Source organism: Jaculus jaculus, chromosome 1, assembly GCF_020740685.1.
Source record: "Jaculus jaculus isolate mJacJac1 chromosome 1, mJacJac1.mat.Y.cur, whole genome shotgun sequence".
Classification (NCBI taxonomy): domain Eukaryota; kingdom Metazoa; phylum Chordata; class Mammalia; order Rodentia; family Dipodidae; genus Jaculus; species Jaculus jaculus.
Genome location: NC_059102.1, coordinates 167646330 through 167663348, shown reverse-complemented (window position 1 = coordinate 167663348; position 17019 = coordinate 167646330). Strand labels below are relative to the sequence as shown.

General features: G+C 49.7%; 1 protein-coding gene across 1 annotated transcript; it reads left to right on the top strand.

Moving 5' to 3' along the window:
• The first annotated feature begins 1426 nt into the window (after positions 1-1426).
• On the top strand, positions 1427-16560 carry LOC101609989 (pepsin A-5-like). Its single transcript, XM_004667682.2, has 9 exons — positions 1427-1479; positions 4186-4342; positions 4867-4984; positions 5074-5192; positions 8122-8321; positions 12280-12396; positions 13890-14034; positions 14123-14221; positions 16408-16560. The coding sequence occupies exons 1-9, from the start codon at positions 1427-1429 to the stop codon at positions 16558-16560; spliced, it is 1161 nt and encodes a 386-aa protein (XP_004667739.2).
• Positions 16561-17019: the final 459 nt, after the last annotated feature.

Sequence of the window (17019 nt, the reverse complement as noted above, 5' to 3'; positions counted from 1 at the left end):
GCCTGTGAAGCCTAAGGACCTCGGTTTGAGGCTCAGTTCCCCAGGACCCACGTTAGCCAGATGCACAAGGGGGCACACGCGTCTGGAGTTTGTTTGCAGTGGCTGGAAGTCCTGACACACCCGTTCTCAATCTCTCTCTCTCTCTGTGTCTCTTTCTCTCTCTCTCTGTCACTCTCAAATAAATAAATAAAAAATGAACAAAAAAAAATTTTTTTTTAAAAGAATGCTTTAAAACCTTGTACTACATAAACAAAGTGTGGTGGCATACACCTGTAATCCCAGTGCCCAGAAGGTGGAAGCAAGAATATCAGAAGTCCAAGGTCATACTTGGCGACACTGGGAGTTGGAGTATAGCCTGAGCTACATGGACCTTATAAAAATAAATAAATAAATAAAACAAATTCCAACCACACAGAGCCAGGTAGAGCCAAATAGAAAATGTGGTTAATTTCTTATGGAGATCAAAGGAGCCTTCAGGGTGTCAGTCCTTGCCTTGCACCGTGTTTGAGACAGGGTCTCTGGTTGTTTTGCCCCTGCGAACACCAAACTAGCTGGCCCATGGGCTTCGGGATTCTCCTACCCCACCTCCTACTGGTGTAATGCGTAAGATTACAGATGTGGGCACGACTTGTGCCTGGTTTTACATGGGTTTTTACGCAGGTTCTAGGGCTCCAAACTCTGGCCATCAGGCTTGCAGAATAAGCACTTTTAACCACTGAGCAACAGCCCCAGCTCTTATGTCTTGGGTATTAATGAGCTGTGATATCCTACCATCTATCCCAGTCTCAATACACAGTGGGTCCTCAATAAATGCTTATTAGATGCAAACAATATCTTCTGATTCTAAGCTGATGCATGGTTCATGCAGGGCTAGTCCAGATCTTTAGGGCACATTGGCTCCTAAGCACCGCCATAGGAGCCCACTCGTATCAAAGAGGGCCACCTCCAGCATCTCCACTCTGCAACTTGACTCTCTTCCTCTCAGCAACTCGCTGTCACTGTCCTCCAATGAGGACAGTGATGTGCTCCTCACAGGCTGCTAAGGAGCCACATGAGATCTTTGAGGGCAAGCATGGCCCCCAGCGCTTACGTTTATCATATTCTCCACAGTGTCTTTATCACCAAGATAGCAAGAGTCTCCCCACTTGTTAGGTCAGGTGGCTTGGTGGTATTGTTTCAGCCAAGCCCCAAGGAAATGAGTACACTAGAAATTCTGGGAATTTCTAGCCCTCTATCCCTGCTTCATGAACCAAACATTGATGGGGGCAAAGATCTCATCAGGGCTGTGTGCATTTCTTATCGAGTCCCATGAGTGGCCCTCCCGAGATGATTAGCGCAGGTCTGAGGGTATTTAACAAGCAGTTCCCAGCACAGCTGCAGCCCCAGAACTCGCCCTTCCTGAGAGCCTTAAACCCAGGGAGGAAGCATGAAGTGGTTTGGAGTCCTAGGGCTTGTGACCCTCTCAGAGTGTTTGGTCACGTAAGTATGGGACAAATAGTTTCGGCTGTCTTTCTGGATGCCTCTGCGTTCTGATAGCCTCTGGTCTTCTTACTCTGCCCACTGATGGTGGGAAAAGGAAATGCAATCTCCTCTGACTTTCATGAAGATCAGGTGTTCTTCCACTAATGAGTGGTGTGCACTGGGACCCAGAAGCCTTAGAGCAGGTCTGCATGCTTGCACAATTCCAAGGGGCACATACCACATGGGCTGTGTGAATGTCACCCCCCAAAGGTGTTCAGTGTACCACCTCTGCAGCTGCAGGGATGGACCCAGCTAGGAAAAGATTTATATTCATTCTCTCTGTCTCTCTCTCTCTCTCTCTGTCTCTCTCTCTCTCATTCTCACTGACTCTCTCTCGCTCTCTCCCATATCTTTCTACCTGTTGGGGTGTGTGCAGAACTCTGCCTCTCTCAGTTTTGACTTTTATTCCTCATCCCTCTTCATTTCCCTTATCAATTCCCCACCTTAGCTCCCTTGAGTTTCTCATGTCCGGGCTTCCTCTCACCCATAGCTTCTGATTGAACCTGAGATAGACTAAGAGGGATAGCCCCAGCTGCGCATGATGGCACATGCCTATAATTCCAGAGTGTGGGAGATAAGAGACAGGAGGGTTAGGAGTTCAAGGTCATCCTTTGCTACATAGCAAATTCAAGGCTAGCCTGGGCTACTACTTCCTAGGCCCAGCTTTGACACTAGTCAGCTGTGTGACCACATGAATTCCTAATGCCCCACAGTGTAAGAAAAAGATATTGATTTGTATGTGCAAGTCTCTGGGTTCTATCCCCAGTACAAGAAATAGGAAGGAAGGAAGGGAAGGAGGGAGGGAAGAAGAGAAGGGAGAAAAGGAGGAAAAGAAAGGAAGACAGAAAGAAAAGAGGCCTGGAGAGATGGCTTAGTGGTTAAGGCACTTGCCTGCAAAGCCAAAGGACCTAGGTTTGATTCTCCAGGAACTACGTAAGCCAGATGCACAAGGTAACACATGTGTCTGGAGTTTGTTTGCAGTGTCTGGAGGCCCTTGCATGCCCATTCTCTCTATCTGCCACTTTCCTATCTTTCTCTCTCTCTCAAATAAATAAATATAATAAAATATTTCGGGCTGGAGTGATGGCTTAGCAGTTAAGGCATTTGCCTGCAAAGCCAAAGGACCCAGGTCCAATTCCCCAGGACCCATGTTAGCCAGATGCACAAGGGGGCATGTGCATCTAGAGTTCGTTTGCAGTGGCTGGAGGCCCTGGCGCACCCATTCTCTCTCTCTCTCTCTCTCTCCCTTTCTCTGTCAAATAAATAAGCAATGAAATATTTTTTTAAAAAAAAGAAACAGAAAAGAGATCCACAGGGCTGGGGAGATGGCTTAACAGTTAAAGGCACTTGCTTGCAAAGCCTACCAGCCCTTGGCGAATTCTCCAGTATCCACATAACTCCAGATGCACAAAATTGTGCAAGTGTCTGGAGTTCATTTGTGTAGTGGCAAGAGATTGCAGTGTACCCATACTATCTTTTTCTCTCTCTCTCTGAAATAGCTGAGTAAAGATATTTTTTTAAATTTTTTTGTTCATTTTTATTTTTTTTATTTGAGGGTGACAGAGAGAGAAAGAGGGAGGGAGAGAGAGAGAGAGAGAAAGAGAATGGGTGTGCCAAGGCTTCCAGCCACTGTAAATGAACTCCAGACGCGTGCGCTCCCTTGTGCATCTGGCTAACATGGGTCCTGGAGAGTTGAGCCTCGAACTGGGGTCCTTCGGCTTCACAGGCAAGTGCTTAACCACTAAGCCATCTCTCCAGCCCAAAGATATTTTTAAAAAGAGGGGCCAGGAGTGGTGGCGCACGCCTTTAATCCCAGTACTGGGGAGGCAGAGGTGGGAGGGTCACTGAAAGTTCGAGGTTACCTTGAGACTACATAGTGAATTTCAAGTCAGCCTGGGCTAGAGTGAGACCCTACCTCGAAAAACAAAAACAAACAAACAAAAAGGGGGGGGGACTGGAGGCATGGCTTAGCGGTTAAGGCGCTTGCCTGCAAAGCCAAAGGACCCAGGTTGGATGCTCCAGGACCCACGTCAGCCAGCTGGACAAGGCTGGAGGCCCTGGTGCGCCTATCCTTCCGCTCACTCTCTCTCTCTCTCTCTCTCTCTCTCTCTTCTGTCAAATAAATAAACAAATAAAAATAAAATATTTAAAAAGAAAGAAGCCAGGCGTGGTGGCGCATGTCTTTAATCCCAGTACTCAGGAGGCAGAGGTAGGAGGATCGCCAGGAGTTCGAGGCCCCCCTGAGGCTACATAGTGAATTCCAGGTCAGCCTGGGCTAGAGCGAGACCCTGCCTCGAAAAAAAGAAAAAGGAAGGAAGGGAAAGAGAAAGAGAGAAAGAGTAAGAAAAGAGGGAGGGAGGGAGGGGGAGGGGGGAGCGGTCCCTCTGGCTCCCAGGGCAGCTTCAGAAAAGACACGGAACGGGAAGTGGGATAACAATGCAGTCACCGTCAGGACCCACTACATGATGGGTGCCTCCTCGACCCCACCCCCCCAGCATTCTGGGAGGGATGTTATCATCCATCTTCCCCACGAAAAGGAAACGGGCTCAGAGCAGTTACCGCAGAACCACCATGCCCACCGTGTCGGGGGCCAGTTCTGGAGGAAAGCCTCCAGCAGCCGCCGTGCAGTGTGGTGCCACGGGTCTCTTGGTCTCTCCTTTAAAGAATCCCTCTGATGAAGATTAAATCCATGCGAGAAAACCTGCGGGAGGGCAACATGCTGAAGGATTACCTGGACAGGTACCCGCACAGCCGCGCGCACCGGACGGAGCAGCGCCCGGGGCCGGCGCTTTCCTTGGAGCCCATGAGGAACTACCTGGACGTGAGTGTGGCGGGGGCTCCGGCGCGCCCCCTAGGGCTCCTGCCCCGCACCGCGGCTCACAGCCCGGCCCGCGGCCGGGGCTCCTGCAGGCAGAAATGGGAGCGGAGAGAGCATGCCTACTTCAGCCCTTTGGATCAGGCCTAGCAATGAGCACGTGCCAACCATGTCATTGGGCACACCTGGCCCGCGTTCTTTCTCCCCTAGGCCACAAGCATACACGCATGCAAACCAGACACACACATGGAAAACAAAATACAATTCTGATGACAGAGTCCACTGCGCCGTCTTGATATTACCCACTCTGACCTTAGAGAAAGTGAGGAGTACAGAGGGTTGAGGTGACCAGGAGGTAGAGAGCTGATGGGTGGCAAGTGGAAAGGATTTCAGAGCTGCAGGGGCGATTGGAGAACTCCCAAAAGAAAGCCCTGGCTTCAGTGCAGGTTGGGAGATGAGGACCCCCCACCCCAGTGAAGCCAGGAACCCCTACAGTCAGGCGGACCCTAATCACACACTTCCCTTCACAGTTGGCCTATATAGGCATCATCAGCATTGGCACGCCCCCTCAGGAGTTCAAGGTCGTCCTGGACACTGGATCTGCGGATTTTTGGGTGCCATCCATCTACTGCTCCAGCCCAGCCTGTGGTGAGGACCTGCCCCATCCCCTGCCCTGTTCTGCAGCTCCCCTCCCCTCCCATCAGGCCTGAGGAACACCCGCTGCTTCTGCCCTGCAGCTAGACACAAGGTCTTCAACCCTCTGCTCTCCTCCACCTTCCTGGTCTCTGGCCGGCCTGTTAACGTCGCCTATGGCTCTGGAGGGATGTCAGGATTTCTTGCCTACGACACCGTTAAGGTAATATGGGAACCAAAGGGAGAGATGGCCTGGGGCAAGACAACTCCTGAAGGGCCAGAGATAGCTAGAAGTGATTATATGCCACAGCTGGCTGCCCACTCTGTGGGGCTAAGGACATGTTCCCCCATGTGTGGGACCATCTGTCTGCAGCTTGCCTAGACTTGCATCTCCTTCCCCCATGGTAAGTACAAGGTCTGTCAGGAGTAGAAAGGGAGGTGGGTTAAAGAAAAATAATCACCTGGGCCAGACATGGTGGCGCAAGCCTTTAATCCCAGCACTCAGGAGGCAGAGGTACGAAGATCACTGTGAGTTCAAGGCCAGCCTGAGATTACATACCAGAGCAGCCTGGGCTAGATGGAGACCCTATCTCAAAAAAAAAAAAAAAAAAAAATCACCTGGGGGCTGAGCAGATGGCTCAACAGGTCAAGTGCTTGCTGCACAAGCATGAGGACCTGGGTCGGGATCCCCAACACCAATGTAAACTCTGGGTAAGTAGTGTGTGTATGTAATCCCAGCCTGCGGAATGCAGAGACAGGAGAATACCTGGGGCTTGCTGGGTACACTAGCCCTGCCAATGAGTTCTGGATTCAGAATGAGACCCTGTCTCAGAATCTTAGGTGGAGGGGTGGGGAGATGGCTTGGTGGATAAAGTGCTTGCCACACAAGCCAGAGGATTTAAGTTTAGATCTCAGAACCCCCACAAAGCCAGACACTATACCAGGTGTCTGTAATGCCAGCACACCCTAAGGCAAGAAGGGAGACAGACAAAAGAATTGGCATGGAGTTCATGGGCCAGCTAACCTGAAAGATGCACTGGTAAAACAAGAGACCTTGCCTCAAACAAGGTGGAAGGACCAACACCTGAAGTTGACTTCTGACCTCCACACACAAACCATGGTATGTGCACAACCACACTCTTATATATAAACACACATGGGCTGCAGAGATGGCTTAGAAGTTAAGGTGGTTGCCTGCAAAGTCAAAGAATCCAGGTTCGGTTCCCTAGGACCCATGTAAACCAGATGCACAGGTGGCACATGTGTCTGGAGTTGGTTTGCAGCCACTGGAGGCCTTGGCATGCCCATTCACTCACTTGCGCATGTGCCTGCTCGCTCGCTCGCTCTCTCTCTCTCTCTCTCTCTCTCTCTCTCTCTCTCTCTCTGTGTGTGTGTGTGTGTCTCAAAAATAAAAATAAAAATAAAATATTTTGAAAACACAAGGTATGTATACACACACACACACACACACAAAGTAAGGTGGACACCTAACACTGACCTGTAGCCTCCACATGTACATGTGTATACACATGCACACTCATACACACATGCTTACATTCATAAAGACATGCATTGTGAACACTGCACACACAAAAAAAATATCATCAGCTTTCACACTCTATACTGTGCCAGGCTCTATGCTGGGCACTTTCTTTGTAAAAAACTCCTTTTATCCTCTTTATTTTTTTCTTTATTTTTTTTTAAGGGAGCATCTCACTCTGGCCCAGGCTAACCTGGAATTCACTGTGTAGTCTCAGAGTGGCCTTGAACTCACTGCAATCCTCCTACCTCTGCCTCCTGAGTGCTGGGATTAAAGGCGTATGCCACCATGCCTGGTTCCTTTTATTCTCTTGATAACCCCACATGAAAGGCCCTGCTGTGAGTAAATTCCATAGGTGAGGGAACAGAGAGTATGAGTCCTAAGGTCACCCAGCTGGTAAGATGGGGAGTGAATCAGAACACACAGGCAACTTGGGGGGTGTTCTCAAGAGCCCCAAAAGCTGGGCTGGAGAGATGGCTTAGTGGTTAAGCAGTTGCCTGTGAAGCCTAAGGACCCTGGTTCCAGGCTCCATTCCCCAGGACCCACATTAGCCAGATGCACAAGGGGGCGCACGCATCTGGAGTTTCTTTGCAGTGGCTGGAGGCTCTGGCATGCCCATTCATTCTCAGTCTCTCTCTCTGCCTCTTTCTCTCTCTGTCTGTCACTCTCAAATAAATAAATAAAAATGATTTAAATTTTTTTTTTAAAAAGGACCCCAAAAGCTGGAGAGATGACTCAGCAGTTAAGGCATTTGCCTACAAGGTGTAACGACCCATATTTGACTCCCCAATACCCACATAAAGGCAGATGCACAAAGTGGTGCATGCATTTGGAGTTCATTCGCAGTGAGTAGAGACCCTGGTGTGCCCACTGTGTGTGTGTGTGTGTGTGTGTGTGTGTGTGTGTGCCTCCCTCTCTCTCTTTCTCTTTCTCTGTCTCTCTTCTCTTTCTCTGCTTGCAAATAAATAAATAAAATATTAAAAAAGGAATTCCAACTCTGAGACAAGGAAAGTAGGACAACTCTGCCTAGTTGGTTTTTTAATCATGGAAATCTTGGATATCTTTGAGAATCTAACAAAACCTATGAACTGCCTCCCTCAAAATGACTGAATACATGCATGCACGTACACACACACACACACACACACACACACACACACACACACACAGAGCAATGTTTCTCAGGCCAAGTTTTCCTAAGAGCCCTAATGGCTGTGTGGTGTTACAAACCCCTGTCTCCCAAGGGTACAGGAAAGACCATCTTGGATGATGTCCCAGAGGAAGTGACCCTGTTCTCTACTTGTCCTCATTGGGAACCCTCAAGTCATATTCAGAGTCACAGTCTCCCCACTCCCTCTACACACACTGGAAAAACAAGGTCAGATGAAACTGGGGATGCAGGGGTAGTGACATCTCACTGCACCCACATAAGAGCCGTCCCCCTGGTCCTGCCTGAGATAAACATCTGAGTGGGCCATGGCACAGCCTCCGTTCTCCTCTGTGGAGCAAGCCATCTCCTCAGCCACTTCCACCCTGGCCCGGCCCAGCCCAGCCCAGCAGCACCCTAGCCCCCAGTTCAGAGCCTTACATGAGACGTCCTCCTCTTCCACAGATTGGGGGCCTCATGCTTGTTGCCCAGGCATTTGGCCTAAGTCTGCAGGAGCCGGGCAGTTTCATGGAATATGCATTCTTTGATGGCATCCTGGGGCTGAGCTACCCCAGCCTTGGCCTGCAGGGAACAACACCTGTGTTCGACAACTTGTGGATACAAGGCCTCATTTCACAGAACCTCTTTGCTTTCTACTTGAGCAGGTGAGTGTGCGTTGAACCAGCCCTTTCTCCACCTTGGCTGCAAGACACTTTCAATTGTATTTAAAAAAATATTGGCCGTAGCCGGGCATGTTGGCGTACGTCTCTAATCCCAGCACTTAGAAGGCAGAGGTAGGAGGATTGCCATGAGTTCAAGGCCAGCATGAGACTACCTAGTGAATTCCAGGTCAACCTGGGCTAGAGTGAGACCCTACCTTGAAAATCCCCCCCCCAAAAAAATATATATATGTCTGTATGTATGTATGTATACACACACACATATTGGCCAGGCATGGTGGTGCACGCCTTTAATCCCAGCACACAGGAGGTAGACGTAGGAGAATCACCGTGAGTCTGAGACTACATAGTGAACTCCAGGTCAGCCTGGACTACAGTGAGACCATACCTCAAAAAACAAAACAAAAAAACAAATAACAACAAATATATATATTACACTCTGACACTGAAGATTCCTTACAGGTTGTCTAGATCAGGAATCAATAAACTATGGCCTGGTATAAGGGGGTGTGTGCGGGGGGTGGGGAGTGAATCTGACCCACCACATGGTTGTTTTTTTTTTTTGGTGATATTTTATTTATTTATTTAAAAGAGAGAAAGATCCAGAGACAGAGGAAAAGAATGGGGATGCCAGGGCCTCTAGCCACTGCAAATGAACTCCAGATGCATGTGCCACCCTGTGCATCTTACTGGGGAATCGAACATGAGTCCTTTGGCTTTACAGGCAAGCACCTTAACCACTAAGCCATTTTTCCAGCCCTCTAATTTTAATTTTACTTTTTATTCATTGATTTGGGAGACAGAGAGAGAGAAAGATACAGATATAGCAAGAGAAAATCCCACCACCTATTCTTGTAAATAAAGTTTCATTGGAGCCCTGTCCATTCATTTACGTATTGCACAAATCAGCTGCTTTTGCATAAGTGGTGGCATTGAGCCATGCAATCAAGATGATGGCACAGCGGGCCAAGCCTCTGGTGCTGACAATCTGGCCCTTCATGGAGAATTTGCCGAACCTCGCAGTCTGGACCCTCCTCTTGGCAGATGATCAAACCGAGGCTCCTAGAAGGGTTATACTGGAAAGGCAGCTCTCAGGACTCTGTCTCATGGCAGTTATCAATCAATCCATCAAATATCCAACCACAAGTTTCAATAAAGATATGCTGAAATGCCCTGATGGGCTAAGGGTCTGGTATAAGACCCAGGAGGAGGCAGAAATACAGCTGAAGGGACTTCCTGTTGACAGTTGTGTATTTGCCACCAAAAACAGAGGCCAACCACATATGTTCAAGTGGCAGGCAAGGGCGTGTATGTGTGTGTGTGTGTGTGTTTGGCTACACGTGTATGGGTGCATGCATGTGTGTTCATGTGGAAGCCAAAGGTTTGATGTCTTTTTCAACCTCTCTCCACCTATTTACCTAGTCAGGACCTCTCGCTTGAACCCAGAACTCACAGATTTAGCTAGTCTAGTTGCCAAATGATATGGGTGCTAGAATCCAAATTCAGGTCATCACATTTACATGGTAAGTGTTTCATCCATGACCCATCTCCCTAGCCCACACAGTGTGACCTTAAACAGATGATTCAACCTCTCCAAGCCACAGGAACATTTGTATCCAGTCCAATGAGAGGATGCATTCAACAAATGTTTATTAAGCACCACTTCATGCTGGGCACTGCTCTGTATGTACTTCATGCAAGACAGAGCAGCAGAGAGAAGGAAGGCAAAAAGAGGTTAAAAAGAAAGAAAGAAAGAGAAAAGGACATTCAGGATGGCACTTGGTTCCGTGAAAGAAATAAGTAAAGTTGATGGAATGGACAGGAATAAGGTGGGGGACGGAGCTCACTGAGCTAAGACTTGATGAGGAGCCTGGCCTGAGAGGCAGCCTTTTGGTGCAGGAAAGAGGGAGTGCAAAGTCTTCAAGAAGAAATGGGTGTGGAGCATCCGCGAACCAGGAAGGAAACCAGACAGGACGAAGCACAGGGCAAGAGCTGAAGTTTGCTTAAGTGCCAAGAGGGGCCCTGAGAAGGGGTTAAGCAGTGAAGACATGGTCCAAGATACACTTTTGTTTTACCTTTGTTTAGTTTTATTGTGTGTGTGTGTGTGTGTGAGAGAGAGAGAGAGAGAGCAAAAGAGAGAGCGAATTGGCACATGGGCCTTAGACACTGTAAAGGAACTCTAGACATGTGTTCTACCTTGTGCGCATGTGTCCCCTTGTGCATGGCTTACATGGATTCTGGGAGTTGAACCTGGATCCTTAGGCTTCTCAGGCAAGTACCTTAACCACTAAGCCATCTCTCCAACCTGTTTAGTTTTTTAAATTATTATTATTTATTTATTCGTTTTTTGAGGTAGGGTCTTACTCTAGCTCAGGCTGACCTAGAATTCACTATGTAGTCTCAGGGTGGCTTCCAACTCATGGGGAGATCATCCTACCTCTGCTTCCTGAGTGCTGGGATTAAAGGTGTGCGCCACCTCACCTGGCTGTTTTACTTTTAATGGACATATAATACTTGTACAAATGTATGAATGCAATGTGATGTTTTATACATGTACATTGTATAGGGATCAAATCAGAGTAGTTATGTGCAGTTTATGTTTTTGTTTTGTGGGAGAGAATTGTTGTTTGGTTTGCTTTTATTTTTTTTTTAATTTTTATTTATTTATTTATTGAGAGCGACAGACACAGAGAGAAAGACAGATAGAGAAAGAGAGAGAGAGAATGGACACACCAGGGCTTCCAGCCTCTGCAAACGAACTCCAGACGCATGCGCCCCTTTGTGCATCTGGCTAACGTGGGACCTGGGGAACCGAGCCTCTAACCGGGGTCCTTAGGCTTCACAGGCAAGTGCTTAACTGCTAAGCCATCTCTCCAGCCCTTGCTTTTATTTTTTAAGACAGCATCTCTGTAGCTCAAGCTGGCCTGAAACCTACTATGTAGCCAAGGCTGGCTCCAACTCTCAGAAATTCTCCTGCGTCAGCTTCCAGAGGGCTCACACAGGGTGAGCTGCCACCATTCCCAGCTTGAGTTCGTGTTTTTGGAAGCTCACCCTGGCACCCTCTGGAGAAGGAATGTAGGGGGAGGTGGCAGGGAGGCTGGAGGAAAAGGAAGGAGGGTGGAGTCAGGCTGGGTGCTGGAGGAAGAGGCCACGCAGTTTGCCAGTGGTCAGATGAGGAAGGAGAGGGATAACAAGGATATTTCTTCCTTCACTAATATTTTACTGTGAGTCCAGGCCCAGCTGAAAAACATATACTATTTGTAAAATAATAGCATGGGGCCTTTGTTCAGGATAGCAACTACAGATGTGTTAGGGTATTTCTTTCTTTCTTCTTCTTTTTTTTTGGAAGTAAGACCTGAAATTCACTATGTAGTCCCAGGGTGGCTTCGAACTCACAGCCATCCTTCTTCCTCTGCCTCCTGAGTGCTGGGATTAAAGGTGTGTGTCACGCCCAGCCCAGGTCACCTGCTCATGAAGCCAGCCCTGTCTGAGCTCGAAAGCCCACCCTCAGCCCCATTGGACTGTGAGTCTTCTGGAAAAAGACGGGCTAGACAAGGAGAGGTCAGACCTTTCTGGACACAGCAGTCTCCAATGGCAACAGAGTCAGCTTGGAATGCCAGAAGTAGCCTGGTGCTCTGCCGAAGGGTCAGGAGGTCAGAGCCCAGCTCCTAAGCCAATTTTCCATGTTTAAACCTCAGCTTTGCCACTCAGGAACCACAAGACCCATCTTGAGAAGGTACTCAGCCATCCTTGCCTCAACTTCCCTGCCCATGAAGCAGAACTTGTAGTAGAGCTTGCCTCATGGAGTCATGTGAGCCTGTGTGGATAAGTGAGCAACAAGGAGCAACCTGTATAGCCAGGGCTAGGCCGGTCAATGAACCTGAGGGACACAGCCCATTAGTCTCCGCCAATAGTGACTCTTTCTTCCTCTTCCTCCTTCCAGCAAGGGTGAGAAGGGCAGTGTGCTGATGCTGGGTGGGGTGGATCCCTCCTACTACAGCGGAGAGCTTCACTGGGTGCCCGTGTCTAAGCTTGCCTACTGGCAGTTAGCCATGGACAGGTAAGCATCTGCCTGGTTCTGCCCCTGTGATGTTCCTGCCCCAACGTATATGCCCGTGGGCATAGACCTGCACATGGGTACATTCAGTTTCATGCAGGCACATGTGCGACATAGTCACTGACCCACAACTAACAGTCATAAGGTATGTACAATCCCACAAACACAGGTGCGTGTACACACACAGAGACACACCAGTAGCACCTCACACTGACACGTGGTCACATACACTCACACAGACACACACTCCTTGCGTATGCATCTGTAAGCCCTCCAGACCTCCTCAGCAGGGTCTTGGCCAGAGAAGATGGGTCAGGCCTGCTTCTGGAGCACTAAGAGAAGGGCTGGGAACCTACAGAGAGGAAGCAGAAGTCTCCAAAAGAGGCCTATGTAGGGTGAGGACACCTGCTCTAAGCTGTTGATAGGAAGGAAGCGTGGTCTAAGCACCTGAAAGTGGGGTGAGAAGGGGACTAGGAAGAAGCCGCCAAGCTGAGCAGAGTCACAGTGGCCACCCACCATCCTTGTTTGCCCAAGACCTGGGGTTTCCTGTACAAAACAGTTCTGAAGTCCTTAGCACATGGGGAAATTTGTCACCCCAGGAAGAAGACAGCCAGGAGTAGAGACACCCTGCTCCATTCTCAGGATTGCGCACCCCAGCCCATCCCAGGCAACCAGCAGGCTCAGGTTGCGGGGTTGTGGAGCTGAGCACACGAGAGCGTGAGGACTGAGCAGACTCTGCAGAGAACTGCCAGACAGAAGCTCAAGGGTCCTTTGGAGGTGTTGGTGGCCCTGGCCTTCTGCTTGGGTGGGCAGCCTCAGGGACTGCAGGGCTTAGGTTGTCCCCTGTCCTGATCATTCGTTCATTCATTGACTTACTCCACAAACATACGCTGAACAGTTCTGTGTGAGGCGCTTGAGGGAGGCACTTAGTGACCTCACCAGCTAGTAGGGCAAATGTATACGAAGCAGAGAGCCCCACAAACAAGGAACCACCGTTCCACTACCTGCCAGGAATATGGAAAAGATGGAAGTGACTAAGAGAGGGGTCCGATCTAGTCTGTAGGAAGGCATCGCACAAGAGGTGAAAAGCTGGAACCTGGAGCCAGCCAGCCAAAGGGAGCCTGTGCCTGAGGAAGAGGTCAGTACACTCAAGAAAGTCAGGCATGGTAGCATGTACCTGCAATTCCAGCTCTTCAAAAGGCTGAGGCAGGGGAATCACTTGGGCCCAGGAGTTAGAACTCAGCTGGGGAGTCATATGGAGACTTCAACCACATAAATAAATCAATGGTAGATGATAGATAGATAACAGAAGATGACAGATAGATAGAGAGTGACAGACAGACAGACAGACAGATCTGAATGAAGGAGAGTATGGCCATGCAGGGGGAGAGTAGAGAGGGCTGAGAGTTGAAGGGCTGATATGAACCAGCCAGGGAGGGGGAAGGTAGGGAGCTGTTTGGCGACCCCGATGTCTTCTTTGCCCCTGCCTCTCTCAGCATCTCCATGAATGGGGAAATCATTGCTTGTGGTAGTGGCTGTCAGGGCATTATCGACACTGGCACCTCCTTGCTGACTGGCCCACGTCAATCAGTCCTCAACATCCAGAAAATCATCGGTGCCAGGGCGTCCCATGATGGCGAGGTAAAGAGTCGTATGGGTGGGTCACCCTGAGCACTCTCCACACTGAAGCATCCGCCAGAGTGACCTCAGGCTTCCCATTCTCTCACAGCATGTCCTTGACTGTGACACGGTCCACTCCCTACCTGACATTGTCTTCACCATCAATGGAGTCACCTACCCAGTGCCAGCCAGCGCCTACATTCAAAAGGTGAGAGACTGCGCGCGCACACACATAAACACACACACACACACACACACACACACACACACACGCATGCACGGGACTGGACCTCAAGTCTTGGGATTTGCAGAAATCCCTGCTCTGTGGCTGCTGATGAGGGGGAACGAAAGTTCCTGGTGGTCAAGACCTGTCATTACAGGAGCTGCCCACAGAAAAGGACCCAGACCCTAAAGGCAGTCTGGTATTCTCCCCTCCTCCCAGAAACACCAAGGGAGTAGCCTGGCCATGGTGACACATGCCTGTCATCCCAGAACTTAGGAGGCAGAGGTAGAAGGGTAAGGAGTTTAAGGTTATCTTTGGCTACATAGTGAGTTTCAGGCTAACCTGGGCTACCTGAGACCTTGTCTTAAAAATTAATAAATAGCCGGGCATGGTGGCGCATGTTTTTAATCTCGGCACTCAGGAGGCAGAGGTAGGAGGATCATTGTGAGTTTGAGGCCATTCTGGGACTACAGAGTGAATTCCAGGTCAGCCTGGGCTAGAGGGAGACCCTACCTTGAAAATCCAAATAATAACTGAGGTATCAGCTGATGCTGCCAGGGTGCTAGGAATTGGGTGACGATAGAGCTTCTGTTTTATCAAGATACTCCAGTGCACGAACGCAAAGTCAGCTGCGGCAGTCCTTGAAACAGGCCAGTGGAACGGTGATGGGGGAGGTGGGGTGGCGACAGACTCACTATAACTATTAGCAGTTCTTCCTTTCCATCTCAAAGTTGTCCTGGCTTGGACAACATAACTTATTAGTTATGTTCCTCACTACTGCATCAAAAATGCCTGACATCTGGGCATGGTGGTGCACGCCGTTAATCCCAGCATTAGGGAGGCAGAGGTAGAAGGATTGCTGTGAGTTCGAGGCCAGCCTGGGGCAACATAGTGAACTCTAGGTCAGCCTCAGCTAGAGCGAGACCCTACCCTGGGAAAAAAAAAAAAAAAAAGCCTGACAAAAGCATCTTGAGGCAGGAAGGGTTGACTCTGGCTCTGTTTGCGAGAACATGCTATCCCTGTAGAGAAGAGGGCTTGGTCAGAACACAAGGCAGCTGGGCGCAATTCCTCTATAGTCAGGAAGTAGAAAGCTGACAGGAAGTGGGTCTCAGCAACAAAATCTCAAGGCGCCGCCCTGCAGTGATCCACTTTCTCCAGCACGGCCAAAGGTTCCACAACTTTGCTAAACAGTGCCCCCAGCAGGGGACCAAAGTGTTCAAACACAGCTTCGAGAGATATTTTACATTCAAACCACAACAGATGTTAAATTATTTGGTCACACTAGTCCTACACCACAGCCACACCTAGGCAAACCCCAGCAACCCCCTTCATGAGTTACAGTGGCAGCACCTCCCTCTGTGGGGGCCTTTGGCTGTGACAGGAACAGGGGGTGCACAGGGTCCCTAGTACCCAGCACACAGGCAAGGCACCAGGCATGGTAGTTCTCCCTGGAGGCCACAGGCTAAAGCAACTAAAAAAGCTGTGAGGAGCCCAGCAAGGAGGACACACCTTTAACCCCAGCACTCGGGAGGCAGAGGTAGGAGGATTGCTGTGAGTTCAAGGCCAGCCTGAGGAGACTACATAGTGAAAGCCAGTCTGGACTAGACAAGCTTCTACCTCAAGCAAACAAACAAAAAAGCTGTGAGGAGAAAGGAACAGAACTGTGCCGTCCCTCGGGTTCACAGAGGACGGATGAGGGCAGCTTGGATTGGGGTAGGTCTAAACAGACTCCACGCAAGTGGCACCGCAGAGCTCTGCAAGGTGACAGCTGGGTTATATGGGCTGGATGACCAGGGTGATCTAGGGTAACAAGTATGTAGATGGAAGAGGAGAGTGAGTTGCCCAGAGTTTTGTCAGTGAGGAGGGTAAGTGCCGCCCACCCCAGAGACTGCCCAGAAGGGCAGCACTGGCTGCCACTCAGGAGGGAGCGAGCTAAGGGGGGGAAGCATAGGTCTGCTCCGCAAAGAGAGCAGCCAACCCAAGGCTGGAGGAAAGAAACGACAGAGCGTGAGGGGCGCTGCAAGCAGTTCTGCTCCTTGCTGGGCAATCCCAGCCTGAGAACCACTTGGTTCCAAGAGAGGAGGGACATAGAACCACGCAGCTGCCGGGTGTGAATGCTGAAAGGATGGGGAGCAAGGCTGACCACCCCGCGTGTCTCCTCTCCTCTCCAGAGTGACCTGCACATCTGCTATACTAATTTTGAAGAAGGCATGGACAACTCGACGGACCCTGAGATCTGGGTGCTGGGCGACGTTTTCCTGAGGCTGTATTTCACCGTGTTTGATCGGGCAAACAATAGGATTGGCTTGGCTCCTGCAGTGTAACTGCTGGGGTTCCTTGTGGGAGCCTGCTAGGCACACCCTTCACACAATCTCACATGCATATGGGGCACCCCCAGTCTGGGGAAGCTGACCCCAGCTGTTGGGTGTTCTACAAATCCCTGTTTCTGGGTGGAGAATAAAGACTTCATTTGCAATGGTGCTAATTCTAATGGTTGTTTTCTCTGGATCAGGAAGGTACATGGGGCTGTTGCTGTTGAGTGTGTGTGTGTTGCCACGGAATGCATATAGAGATCAGAGGCATTGGTCGTTGTCTGCCGCCTTGTTTTAGGCAGGGTTTTGTTGTTTGCTGGCTGGCCAGCTCCGGGGCTACTCCTGGTTCTGCCCATCTTGCCATAGGTGCACTGGGATTACACCTGTGCTACTGTGTCCAGCTTTTTATGTGGGTCCTGGGGATCCAAACTCAAGTCATAAGGCTTGTGCAGTAAGTGCTTTTAACTACTG